Consider the following 14,587-nt stretch of genomic DNA (forward strand, 5'->3'; position numbering starts at 1 on the left):
GGGAAATAAAACTGAAATAAGAGATGAAATGAAATGTAAGAAAGCAGAAGTCAATTAGAGAGACTGAGAGAGAGCTGCAGGGAGAAGCAGATAGGAAGAGAGGGGAGGGATTGCTGCAAGTGTGTGTATGTGTGTTTTTGTGTGTCTTTGCGAGCATGTGCACACAGTGTTTGTGTGTGTCTCTCCTGCCTGCTCTCCGGAAAATAGTCAACTAACACAACCCAGTTGTTGGAAGCCCCCAGCAGCATAATCAGGTTGGTTGCAGTACAGTGATGATTAGACCATGTTCTCTTTTACAAAGCTGAACTTCAGCAGGAGTGTACGCCATTCTGTACGAGTGTGTGTTTCTATATCCGTGAGTGTGTGTGTGACAATAAATAACCTGTGAACCAGGGGCCGATTTCCAAAAAGCGACTTGTGAGCACTGCTTACATGCAGATCGCAAATGGTGGCAGTGTCACGTTTGACAAATGATTGTCGCTCGCAAATTACAAATATATTAATTCACTCATTCAGTCATACAGGTCTCTGCATGCTCTTGTATGGGTTGCAAGAATGGCATTTGTTTTGATTAGTGAAACATGTCAAAATTAACCAGTGGAAATAATCTTGTGTCAAAATGAAGCTTTTACTGCCATAAAGTATGTGTAAAAAACAACATTTGGACCTTCATAGATACATACATGTGTTTGTAAAATCAGACTAGAACTACATGTTAACAAGTAACAATAGAAGAAAGGGTGACCTTCATCATTTTTACTTCTAGTCTTGGCCATCGTTCCTAATGGTAATAATAACATTGCACACATTAAGTTACCAGCTGGGATTTGAACACAAGCAGTCAGACGAACAGTTGTGAACAAACCCCCGGTTTAGCCATGCTTATTTGGAAGAGAAAATGAAGGTGAAAGGTAAACCCAAACTCTCATGGGATGCACTGATCCAATATGCCGGAACTGTATTGTTGCTGATACCAGCCTTTTTAAAGGGATCGACCATGACGTGACCAACCCACATTACGTAAATACAGTTTCTACAAATGTTGTGTTTCCACCATCATTGACATTTATTCAGTCATGGTGGGCCACCGACTGGCCACTTTTCAGTTACGCATCAATCACTTGCTCCACGTTACTGTACATAAAAACGATTGCAATTAGTTCCACATTGTGAGATACACAGATTTTAAATTTGGGGAAAAGAGAGCACTGGTAAAGTTGTTTATACAATCTAGATAAACTGTTGTTTTGTTTAAAACTTCTCTGATCATTTGATCACTCATGTTCCACGCTCCAGATCTCAGCAGATACTTTGGAAATGACAAAACTATGAAACTATGACCTAAGCTGTAATAAACTTTCTTAAATACTTTTCTTACATCAGCAGATTGTCCTGTGTGTTCCTCTTTTCTCTATCCACTATTTTCCTTATCTGTTGTTTGTTTTGGCAACACAAATGTTATATGTCATGCCAATGAAGCAAATTGAAATGGAAAGAATTTAATTAAGAGAAAGAGACAGAGTAGCACTAGGATCAGATGTGATCCTTACATTTTTGTGTCCCAGCAATGTCAATCTTTACATTATTTACATGTCAAGTCTTTGTGTGTGTGCTGTACAGTACTGTATATGTGTAGCCGAAGGAAAATGTCTGCGAGTTTGTATCCTGCTGTTCTGTCTCGCAGTGATTTTGGGAGTGTAATTGAGTATATTTGTGTGTGTGTGCATTTAGATTTGAGAGTGCGTTCAATCTGCGGGCATTTGTGTAATTTGTGCAATAAGCACGTATGTGTGTGTATGCGGTTTGGTAATTGTCCCTGCTTTAGTATTTGTATGTGTTTGTGTGCTTGTGAATCATGCATGCAGTTGTCAGCGTGACTTTATGCAGTGTCTGTGCGTATGAGAGTGTGTGTTTCTGCATCTGCACATAAGTAATTGCCCCTGGATGAGCTTGTAAGTGTGTGTGTGTGTGTGTGTGTGTGTGTGTGTGATTTCCAATAACTGCTCGGTTTGCTCAGCATCTCCTCTGTGGTCGGCGTCACGCTGCTCCTCTGTTCTGCTGGAAGTGTTTGTGAGGGGAAATAAAAGCAGCGTTTGGTCGAGAGGGGGACACTGGGAAATCACTGAGCTACTGTTTACAGCAAACACTGAGCGAGCTGGGACACACACTGACAAAGTTATGGTCTCTGTGTCTGTCCCTCTGTGTCTGTCTCACTCAGTCCTTCTCTGTCTCTCTGTCTTCTCTCGTGTTTGTCTCTGTCAGTTTCATACTGTGTGCTTCAGGCGCATAAATGTTACATGAATGATATTTCCAAAAACATCAAAATAAGTAAGGCAGCAGTAAACATGTCGTCCCACAGGAATGATGCAGTTGTCCCTCACGGCCAATCAGAAACAAACAGGTCGCTGTATTCTGACCTTTGTTTGTAAATGACCTGAGGGACACATGGCTTTGTAATGAGACACAGAACTCAGATTACTTTTCTGTGGTAACTTTGTGTGTGTGCTGTGTCCTAAGTTATATGTGTCTAGCCTCTGCAGACACAATAAGGAAGATAAAGACAGCAGAAACATTCAAATGACAAACACCAATTAATAAACAAATCTAATAAGATGCAGTTATGCATTAAACATTGTTTACATGCACGTGTACTGTGTCTAACTCTGATTTTGTATCTATAATTCATCTATCCTTTCTTTGCTCTGATATGATGACTTTATTTCATGCAACACTTTTTCCAGCTTGCATTTTCTCTCATCTATAAGTAGACTGAAGACTGAGACTGAAAACAGCCCTGCGTTAAAAAAAATAAAATGAGCCATGTTGATAGAGGCAGTGTGTTTCAGATCCCGGGGCACAAAAGCAACTTGAAAGTGCTGCTTACATGTAGATCCCAAATTGTGGAAGCGTCATGTTTCACAAATGATTGTCACTCGTAAATTCCACATAAATGTGTGCTACAAGGCTCTTGCATGCTCATGCCTGGGTCACAGGTGTGGCGTGAGTTTAGTTTTCGTTTAGTTTTGATTAGAAACAGGAAGTTTGAGTCTGAGTAATAAATCCATGAGCTTGAACACGTATCAGATACCAAAAGATTTTATCACAATTTAGCAGCCAGCGACCAAGCCATCTTTCTTGAAGTAGTAGAAATACTGCATTCACATTACAAAGTAATCTCCCACTGCACTTGCATGTATTTCTTGGCTAACAATGCTCCTTGCTGGATGAATATGCTGTGTTTCAGCAAAAGTTAACCCAGGTTCAACATTTGTTCTGCATTTTTTTTGCTGGAGCCCTTTGCGTCTGCATCCCAGCTGCATCAACGTAGTCTCCCATTCAAATGAATGAGGAGGCTGCATTTTTTTATTTTGAAAGTTGCCTCTTCAGTCATATAATCCAGCAACTAATCATTAAAAAACAACAATGAAAGCTGAAACTTGTTTGAGTCAGCATGGTAATGGTTGATAATGTTGTTCAAAAAGTTCAAAAAGTCTTAAGCCTCTTCTGCAATGAGACAGAACCTGAGCCAGTAATTATTCAGAAAAGGCCTTATCAACAAAAACATTTTCCACTTTGAGAAGTGTCAAAACTTTTTTTTTTTGCAGCGCTGATGATTTGTATTGGGATGATTTTAATGAACTTCTCCATTTCCATTCAACTTTCTGACAATAGTAAGAAAATATCACAAAAATGCTTTAAGATAAACCCAGCTACAGAGGGGCCTTCATTTTTTCTCCTAATTCTGGTCTTTCTGTGTCTCTCCATCCTCACTTTTTCTTCCCTTTCTCTCCTCTCTTCTTTTTTTCTGTGGTTCTCTCTTTTCTCCCCCTCCTTCTCTCTCTCTCATACACACACTTTCACTCTATTTTCTCTCTCTCATGCAAACACCTTTTTTTTTTACTCTCCTTTCCACACTTTGCCCTTTGCTGCCTTTTCAGAAATGGCAAATATATGCACACAGCATACACAACACAACAATGACAGATATGTATGCAGGCATGCGTGTAAACACGGACAATACTCACGCACACACATACTCACACACACTTGCACACAGCATGCTCTCTCCTGCATGAGAGTGGTGTGCAGTAGTTGAAATGGGAGCGAGCTGTAGCCCGGAGGCAGAGCTGGGACATGAATACACAGAGAGGGTCAGAATGGCAGTTTTTGCGGGCGGGGGTTAGGAGGATGTAGGCTTCAGGGTGTTGAGGACTGCAGTTTAGGGTTACAAACCTCACAAAATGTCCTTTCATTTCTACAGAGGAATGGTTTCCTCACAGGAGATTGTATTTGGCCTCTGGTGGCCATATTGGAGGTCTTCAGCTCTTAGGCAACAGTGGATGTATTCTTCAATTAATAATTAGACCATGTCTGATAAAATGACTTTGAAGTCCAGAAATTAAAATTTCTACTGACTTTTTTATGTTTTACAAAGACCTTTTCTGACTTCTTTCCTCTTTATATTAACCTGAATTCCAATGAAGAGCAATGCATGAGAGGTATGATTTGAGTGAGCAGTATTATAATTGTTGCCTGGAATGCCAGTTTGCTAGTTCTTTCAAATCCTTGAGCTAATCAAAAGCTTCTGAACTGCTTGGAAAATGTGAAGCCACCTGATAAGATTCACTTCTGTCAATCACAGCAAAGACAAGTGAGCTAAAGAAATAGCACCAGACACTAAAGGGCGACAACATTGCTGGAGTTGTAGGGTGGAGGACGGAGTAGGTGTACAAAGTGCACGACTGTGACACCAGAGTCTGGGGTTCGCATCCAGCCTCATGTCTGTGGTTAGCTTTAGGCAACAAATGCACTTTGGTTAAGGTTAGGGAAAGTTTGTGGTTTTGGTAAAATGTTAGTAAATATGTTGTACTGTATCTCAAGTCACTGCAGACTTTTTCTGTATTAAACCAAGACCATGATCTTTCCCTAACCTTAAACAAGTGCTGTGAGTGCCTGAACATGGCCATAAAAAATTTAATAATGCTTTAGTCACTACAAGCATATATTTTATTGCAAGATTGGATATTTTGGCAGAAAACAAATAAAGTAAGTTTTCAGTGAACATTTTACTGATGCGTTCAGTATCAACATTTTTGTGATTTGCCAGCTACGTTAATTCACAACATTTCCTCCTCCATTTATGTTTCCATTGAAATATCTCAACATCTACTGTATGAATTGTGACAAACGTTCATGGCCCCCAGAGAATGACTTTAGTAATCCTCTGACTTTTCCCCTAGTGCCACCAGCTGGCCAAAGTTTTCACTTATATAATGAAATATCTCCACATCTACCAGATGGATTGAGACAAAATTTGGGATGTACACCATCTGAAGTACTAGTGTTATCAATGGAATGTGACAGGTTTAAAAAAAATGAACTAATCTGAACAAAAGTCTAAAACTTGAAATGAGATATTTTGTCCCAAGATAAAGTTGAGAATATAATGTCATGCAAGCCAAAAGACTAAAACTTGAAATATGATAAGATGTCTTTGTCTTGAAACTTCAGAGCTTAAAATAAGTGTCACAGCATGCTGGAGGTCCTGTGACAGATATGTCCCTTGTATCTAGCAAACTATAATCCCAAATAAGAAAAACTTTCTAATTAAGACAAGGCAAGTGACATTTACTTGAATTAAGTCTTGTATAGTCAGCACTAGTTAATCCAACCCATACTGAAAACAAGTCAGACTAGATTTTAATTCTAAGTGTAAGATTATCTCACAAACTCACAAGTAGAGTTTTTGCAGTGTATCAGGTCATAAAAGAAAACAACTTATTTTGTCATTTGGTTTCATCTGTAGAGCGAGTCCAGTGTGTGCTACCTGCATCAAATGACGCAACACAATGAAACGCAGCTGTGTGTGTTGCCCATAAGCATTTTAAGAGCAGTTTCAAACCCGGACTTACTTGCCTAATTGCCTGCGTGAATGTACGACTAAACCCATGTCCTAGATTACATTTTTACATGTCTGATCAAGTTAGACCGCAGACATATGACTTTAATGTCAGTTTAACCTGCACTTGTTTGAGTTTCTAGTACAGCTCATCTATTCCAAGAGAGTCAATGTTTTCCACTGAATCTTAATACTTCAGCTCATGTCTAATGGAATATGTAGAAACTGTCATAATACATTAAGATGTGTGTACTTTATACTTAAATGTTAAGTGCATAAATTGATAAAGGGCTAGTTAGATAGTACTTGTAGAGACGTTTAATAAAGCTCTGTCTGATGGAAAAAAGAGGACAAAGTGAATAAAAGATATTAAAGCAATTAAAGATAATATGTTTGGACACTGAGGCTGTTATTGTGAAGCTCTGTCTATTGTACCATTGGGTCATTATGCAATGAAAGGGAGAGAGAGGAAGAGATGATATACCTAACATCATCCCTCAGGGTAATGGTGCAGGGCGGTAAGGATGAAGAGAAGGAAAGAAATGAGGAGGAGGAGGAGGAGGAGGAGGAAGGAAGCTGGGAAGAAACACAGACAGAAACAACTGCAGAGATAGGGAACGACAGAAGACAGTGTGGGAAGAAGTGAGAATGATAGAAAAACAGGAAGAAAGAAATGTTCAAAGATATGGAGAGAGATTAAGACAAAGAGGGAAGAAGAGAGATGCTGGAGAACTAGAGAGGTAGAGAAGTGAGGGAAGAGAGAAGATGGAGAGAGGAGAGGAAGAGAAACAAAGAAATGGTCAAGAGAGACAAAGAGATGGTAAAAGATAGAAAGGAAAGAAATGAGAAGAGAAAATGAGGATGGAAAGAGTAAGAAAGAAAAAAGAGGACAAAGTTGGACATGAAGAGAGAAGAAAAAGAGACACAAAGGAAGAGGGGCAAAGAGAGACAGATAGGTAGGTAAACCAGGAAAGAGAGAGCAAGACAGAAAAGAAAGCGAGATAAAAGAAAAAGAAAGAAAATAAAGGAGGGAAGGGAGAAAGAAAGTGAGAAGGAAGAAAGGAGGAGGAAATAGGTGAGCACATGGGAGAGGAAATAGAGAGGGAATTTGAAAGAGGAGGGGGCAGAAGAGATAGAGGACTGTGTGTGTGTGTGTGTGTGTGTGTGTGTGTGTGTGTGTGTGTTGTGGGGGGGGGGTATCCCGTAGGGTTAATTACATCTCTGTTCTCTGTCAGTGCAGCTCTCTCCTCCGCGATCTGAGTCCCTGCTGCAGGCTGACAGGCCACACACACACACTCACACATATGCACGCTAATATATACCCACACACTCATAAACACAGATAAATACACACACATCCATGCACATTCAAATATTACGACACACAAACAGAAATGTTCTCTGTCTCCTCCTTTTTGTCTTTCTGTCACTATTTCTCTCCTCTCTCTCCCTCTCTCTATCTCTCTTTCTCACTCTCACTCTCACACACACACACACTAACCACCGCAGTCTGTCCCAGGAGAACATGCGTTGTTCTGTACAGAGTTATACACGAAGAAGAGGGCCCTTACTCGTAATAGCTGTTAATTTTGCATAAATCATGCATAACATGACCCACATGTAAATCACTCATGTCAGCAGGATATCACATCCCAGCAGCTCCTTCTTCTTCTTCTCTATAGGAAACAACAGCAGCAGCTTCCATTTTCACTGTTTTGTCTCAGCTCCTCTGTTTGTCTTTGACTCCTGAAGATGAAAGAGAGAAAGATGCACATATAGTTCCCGTCTGGAAAAGTCATGATTGCTTTTCCTGTCAGGTTTTAGGAAACAGAAAATGTATATTTTGGCATTTCCATTAGGGTTGTATAACTTATTATAAATAAAGAAAATAAATGCATGACATTCAACATAACTTTTCCCCCTTCTCTCCAATAAAGTGCTTGGAGAAAATTTTCTTTTCTGTGACCAGTAATTTTGGAGGCTTTATTTGAAACTATGCAGTAGAGAAGGGAAGGAAAAATGAGGAGGCATACAACAACATTCGAACTGGTCCTTTTTTGACTTTTCAAACATCAGAGGAGAGTGGTGGCTCTAATAAGAAGCGATCACTCTTAATCTAATTTGGTGAGCTGACACTAAAAGTAAGTCAGTAAAACTGAACTTATATAGCGCTTTTTAAAACATGGGTTACAAAATGATTCACAGTTACAAATAAAAGAATATAGGTACAGAAAAAAGGAAAAGAAAGAAACCTAACAGAGAATATATGAGAATAAATGTCTCAATTGAAGATTAACAGTGTTTAAAACCCTACGAAGGATTCAGAGCAAGCAAGAACATCAGTAAAATGTCTTAGTGAGAAAATAGGTCTTGAGATTACATTTAAAACACTCGACAGAGTTTCCTGACCTGATCCCCAGGGGAGGACAGCAAAATCTCGTCAACACAAAACCTGATAGATAGTGTAAATGTTTGAGCCAGCTGAAAAAATTATATTATACATAATGTCTGTACTGGTGATAATATTTCAGCGTCACATCATCTGCTTTATGTTTGGCCAGAAAAAAAACCCAACACAGCAATAGTGAAGCGTTTTAAGGCCGACTTCTCCTTTAACTTCAAATGGAAAGCACAACTATCTGCAGCATCGTCACAGCAGTTGTCCTCTTGATTCAGTATTCAAAAGGAAAGTTGATTAAACATCAAAGTGCTCCTTGTGAAGTCTGAAGATTCCTGTCTTCAATAAAGGAGCCTTCTGCACAAATAACATGACAGGTCGTGTAATCCTCCTGACAAATCAGTAAATCTCCCTGTTGTTTGCACCTTTGTGGTTCAATCCCGCTGAGACGTGTCCCTCAGAGCCACGGTCTGCTTTATTAACCAGTTTTGCCTTAATTAGCTAATAGGATTGTTTTAACCATGATCCAAGAACAGAATAGCCCACGGGAAGACAAACACCAACTCTGTGGAAGTGTGTGTGTGTGTGTGTGTGTAAGTGTGTGCTTGCATGTATCCTCAGCTGTGTGACTCACTGTGCAATTGCATGTGCGTGAATGACTCAGTTTGGTGTGTGTGTGTGTGTGTGTACCAGTGCATAAATTGGGTGTGATTCAATGTTGCATGTGTGCAGGAGATTCTGTTTGTGTAAGATGCAGTGTGTTTGTGTGTGTGCCCATGCACGTGCGTGTGCGTGTGTCATGTAAGGCACCACAGTCTCCTTCTCTGCCTTAATTAACGCGGCTTCTTGCAAGACTTTCTCTGGAATATGAAACAATTTTACCTGATGATGCAAACGGCTGAAAACAGCGCCGGGTTAGTGCCTCGCCACCTCACCTGACACTTTCTCTTTATGTGAGTGCATTAATGTATGCCGGCGCTACATTTGTAGTTTTTATATCCATGTATTTTAGTGGCACTGCAATAGCCAAAAGGCTTATTTTGCTGGAGGAAATGTGTGTGTGTAAGCAAAATCCTTTGTACTGTATGATGAAAAAGAGCAGGCTGTATCACAGCTTGGCAATGATGTTCTTGCTACACAAGCGCACTTACACATCCATGCAGGCACACTCACACATACCCACGCAGAGACACACATAAGCCTCAGTAAAGTCCAGGGAAAAACTTGAAAAGGGGGCAAGAAAGAGACGAAACAGAGGCAGAAGGCACAGACGAATGACAAATATGCAAATTCAAGCAACTGAGCTCTGGGTCCAGTTAAAAAGAGAAATATTAGAATGATTTTATAAAATAACATCTGTGAATTCTCCTGTGTCCCTCCATTCAGCCAAGACATATGTGCATAAATGCAGGCAATTCAATTCAAAACCTTACTGTCCCGTAAGAGAAATTTCACTCATAGACAGGGTTTATATTAAAACACACTCACAATAAAAACACATTATAAAGGGCACACCAGCAGCTCAACTGGTAGAGGGCACGCACCATGTACTAAGTCCTTACCGCAGTGGCTCAGGCCCTTTGCTGCATGTCACCCCCCCCCCTCCTGTCTCTCTTCAGCAGTTCTTATCCAATAAAGGCAAAAACCCCAACAAATAAAAAAAAATAAATTTAAAAACACATTATAAAAAGGACAATAAAAATACCATATACACAATAAAGGCACATAACAAATCACCCCAACAGCCACTATATGGACAAGCACAAGTTGATAAGACCAGAGAGGGACTGTGTAGCTCGATACAGTGCAATAAAGGATGGCAGCTCATGGCCAGGTCCCAATGAAAGGAACTTAAAATTGATTTCCCTCTCTGTCCCTCTGTTGCAGTGTGGTGCATTCGCTTCTCCCAGGAGCCTGCGGACCAGTCGGTGGTACTGGGAGAACGGGTGGTGTTGTCCTGTGTGGTCTTCAACTACAGCGGCATCGTCCAGTGGACCAAGGATGGCCTGGCCCTCGGCATCGGAGAGGGTCTCCGAGGTGAGAGGGGGAAAGAAATCCTGTAGTGGGAGAGAAAAAAAACCTTGCAGCTTCACAAGCTGCAGGGATCAAAGTGAAGTGAAGAAGGGGAATAACTCAGCTACGGTTTCGGTTCAGTTTTGACTGTAAGAACCCTGACAAAAGCTTTTATGCCTGAAAAGTGTAGGGGTTTTTTAACATTAAGGGAATGAACACTGAACACAGAGAGAGCGAGTTAAGAGCCAAGAGGCGTGTGAGTGACAATCTGGGCAAAAATGAGTCCTGTATATCATGCTGAATTAGAGAAAATCCCTCACACTGCTGACAAAAGCAGACGCACATTCGCATTTACATTTTAAGCCGACACGCACGTCCAGAATGACTTACTGTGAGTGCAACACTAGAATACACTTCATTTCAGAGATGGGGAAGCATCACATGGAACCAAAAGTGAGGAGCATCAAAGGGTCAAAGCCACAACAGGCAGAGAAGAGGGTTTTTTTCTGCATTCAGGAAATGGTCAGAGCAAACTCAGAAGTACAATAAAAGAGACTGAGAGAAGAAGAAGAAAAGCAAAAATCCTTCTCCATTGAAATATTCAAACAAGCTCTTGACCACTGTGGCTTACTTAATGCTGGTATTCAGTATCTTATGACCGCAGCTGCTGACAGCTCTTACCTTTTGCCCATGATACATTTTGGCAAAATATTTCAGTAATGAAAATTATCTTTCAGACTTTTATCTGTTGAAAGATGAAAAAAAGAAGTCTCTGAAACAGAATTGAGAAACATCTTGATACTCACTCGGTGACTTTTCCACATTTTATAAACTTGATTTTGAACAGATGGCATGTTTTAGAAACAGTATTGGAAGAAGTAATCAGATTGTTTACCTAAACAAAACTACACCGACCTAAACAAAAGTAGCAATAATACTGCGTAAAAATACTCAATACAAGTAAAAGGCGTGCATTCAAACTTTTACTTTGGTAAAATGACTTAAGTATTGGCATCAAAATATACTCAGTAGTGCAGAATATCCCATCGCTTTAATGTTGCAGCTCGTAAAGATGAGGCTACTTTTTATACTGCTGGGTAGCTTAATCTATACTAAGACTTTTAATAATTTATTTGGTATATTTTTTGACATCATCATTATCTGACATCTTTGATGCTAAGTGGGATTGTTGTGGTATTTCTGCTCTGCATTTGCCTGCACCTATCAGTCAAACTGTGAGAAGGACTGTGACATCTTGTGTCTTAGATTTTGTGTTGGTGAAGTTAGAGACACTGCAAGGACTCAAACTCAAACTCTCATGTGAAATACATACAGTTTTTCTTTTGTTAATTCCAAACATACGGCTGTATGCTGGTTATGCTGTTAATTCTTTTTTTTTTCTCAAGAAAAACTTACTATACAAAGCTTTCATTACCTGCATGAAACCCTATTACAAAATCATTTGGCGATAGAGGGTAAAAAACCCTTTAGTTATATATGAAAATGTCACAGATATTTACTTTAAAGGTCCAGTGTGTAACATTTAGGAGGAGCTATTGGCAGAAATGGAATATAATATTTATAATATTTTTTAATTAGTGTATAATCACTTGAAAATAAGTATTGTTGTGTTTTCATTACCTTAGAATAAGCCATTTTTATCTACATTGGGAGCGGGTCCCCTTCCACGGAGATTGCCATGTTGCACCGCCATGTTTCTACAGTAGCCCAGAACGGACAAACCAATCACTCGCTCTAGATTGGGCCTTTCGTGTTTTTTGCGAGTTTCGCGGCCACCGTAGTTTCTCCTGCACGCTTGGAAGGGGAGGGTGAGGCAAGCGGTATTCAAATGGTTGCAAACTACAATTTCACCGCTAGATGCCACTAAATCCCACATACTGGATCTTTAATGAACAATCTAATAATGTACTCAACAAAATGTAACATTATAAACAGTAAGTACATTAGCACTTGCATACCTTGTGACCTTTTACGCTCTAAACCACATATCACATTTCTCATCGCACTGTAAATGAATCTACAGGCATTTTATAGCACTCAAACATATCACATACACATCCACCCACACAAACATCGAGTCAGTCCACCGCCCACACACACACATACACCAAACACAGACACATACACACAAGTGATAATCTGACATGTGATGTGAATCTTGTGTTTAATTCAATTTAATTTGCAGGTTCAGTAAAGGTCAGCACGTCTCTCTCTGTCTCTCTCTCTCTCTCTCTCTCTCTCTCTCTCTCTCTCTCTCTCTATCTCTTTCTCTTTCTCTCCCCCACCCTTCCTTTATTTCATGCTCCTCCGTCTTTCAAGCTACGGCTCCATCATCACTTGCTTTATGTATTTCCCAGATCCCCTCCATTGCTTTTTAGTTCTCCTCTCTTCTCTCTTCCTCTCATCCCTTCCTCCTCCCTCCCTCTCTCTTTCTGTTGGTAATGCTCTCTTTGTCCTTCTAGCCTTTTGCGAGCATGGTTCTGGTGACAAACACACCGGCATTTGATAAACATGTTGTCCTCTGTCTCTTTTTGTCTGCTTTTCAACCATCTATCATCACCTTCTGGCTATTATTTATCCTTAAGTTGTCTGTTGCTGTCATTCCTCCCTTCATCCCTGAAATACTGTTGCTCAATCTTTTGCTTCTCTTGTTGATATTGTGAACGTGAAGTCATGTCATGTATGGAGGAAAGTCTGTAAGTTGATAATATTCACACCAACAAATTGTATTAATTTATGCTGATCTAATGAGGTGTTGTTGATGCATGAAATATGACGTATAAGAGGTTGTCGTTATGTGCCCTGTATGATTTTATACAGCTGTTGATGACAGTGTGGGAGTGCAGATTGTGCAGTAAATTCATACCTGCAATTAGCACACCCACACACACGCAGAAGATCTGCGTTCATTCATCGACAAAAACAGTTTTCTCAACATTACATAGTTGTGCATGTAAATATAAAATGAAATATAGACAATCCTTTTAATATATGGTCAGTGTATAGTAACATGTATATATGTGTTTACATGTATCAATGCAAATACCTAAAATGCACACACTCATCTACTCACTACCTGAAGGTGTAAGTCATGGCAGCTTATTGTTCTCCTCCTTCTTCTCCTTCTCCTTCTCCCCGGGGTGCTTTCACCTCTGTGGTTGCTATGCTGCAAGGTGCTGGAGTGGATGATGTAATCTCCACTAATACTTTTGCCCGCACCCACCCTCCTTCCTCCTCTCCGCACCCCAACTGCCTGCCTGCTTGCCTGCCTTTGCCATCTGAATCCATGATGTCATGTTAGGATTGGGCACGGAGGATCAATGACTGCCCCCTAGTGGGACGTCACGCTCAATTATGTCTTTGTCTGAGAGGCGAGGGTTCAAACAGAGAGAAAAGGGGGTGTTGTAATTGGAACGGCGCTGCCTGTAGTTCTGCAGTTTGTGTTTCATACGGGAATTGATGTGGCATCATTGTATATGGGGCGATGTTTGATCAGTGTTTGTGCAAAAGCCCTTCAGCTGTTTATCTCTGACTGTGTTACTGTATTGCTGTGTGCGTGTTTATGTGTGTGTGCTGTGTACCTTCCTCTGTGTTGTTTGTGTAAAGGACATACTTTCATGATATCCAGAGGCTCTGGTTAATCCAAAAAGGTCTTCAAAACTTCTGAAATAAATGCTATTAATGCTAAATGCTATCTGTGTATTATGATAAAAAGCTTTGACATTTTCACATAAATACATTTGTTTGCTCTCTGTCTCTGATTGATGTAATGCAATTGGGATTCAGCTTTTATCCATTTCATAAGAGCTTTTACATTTGCTTTATCTTGTAAACAAATCAGGTGTCAGCAAAGGACAGAAATACAGTCACTGACATAGAATAAAAGAAGGTGACGAGTAGATGTATAATTGTTTTTAAAGGTTTTCTGTTCATTACCCTATAGATTTTTATACTGAAAAACGGCACGACATGCAGCTTGAATTTAAAGGGTCAGTTCACCAAAATTGCTGAAAAACTATATTTCCTCACTTACCTTCATCTAGCCATCCACATAGTTTGGTTTTATTTGCAGAGGTTTTAAGAGATCTGTCTCTGAGATTTCTGATGCAACCCCAATACAGTGGAGATGAATTCAATTTTGTGCAACTCACAGTATTGAAAAACAACATCTAAAAAATTTAAAAGCACATTAAAACATCTTTTTGCAGAAAAACTACCTGCAACTGATTACTCAGTGTTTTTAAAATAAAGATGAT

General features: G+C 39.9%; 1 protein-coding gene across 5 annotated transcripts in view; it reads left to right on the forward strand.

Annotated features, from left to right (window-relative positions):
* kirrel1b (kirre like nephrin family adhesion molecule 1b) overlaps positions 1 to 14,587 on the forward strand; it is a 71,415-nt gene that overhangs the window by 32,064 nt on the left and 24,764 nt on the right. For all 5 annotated transcript variants that reach the window (XM_044220738.1, XM_044220740.1, XM_044220742.1 and 2 more), the window contains exon 2: positions 10,185 to 10,334. In XM_044220738.1, coding sequence (XP_044076673.1) covers positions 10,185 to 10,334 — 150 coding nt within the window. The remainder of the gene's footprint in view (positions 1 to 10,184; positions 10,335 to 14,587) is intronic.

This window comes from Siniperca chuatsi, linkage group LG13 (genome assembly GCF_020085105.1).
Source record: "Siniperca chuatsi isolate FFG_IHB_CAS linkage group LG13, ASM2008510v1, whole genome shotgun sequence".
Taxonomy (NCBI): Eukaryota; Metazoa; Chordata; class Actinopteri; order Centrarchiformes; family Sinipercidae; genus Siniperca; species Siniperca chuatsi.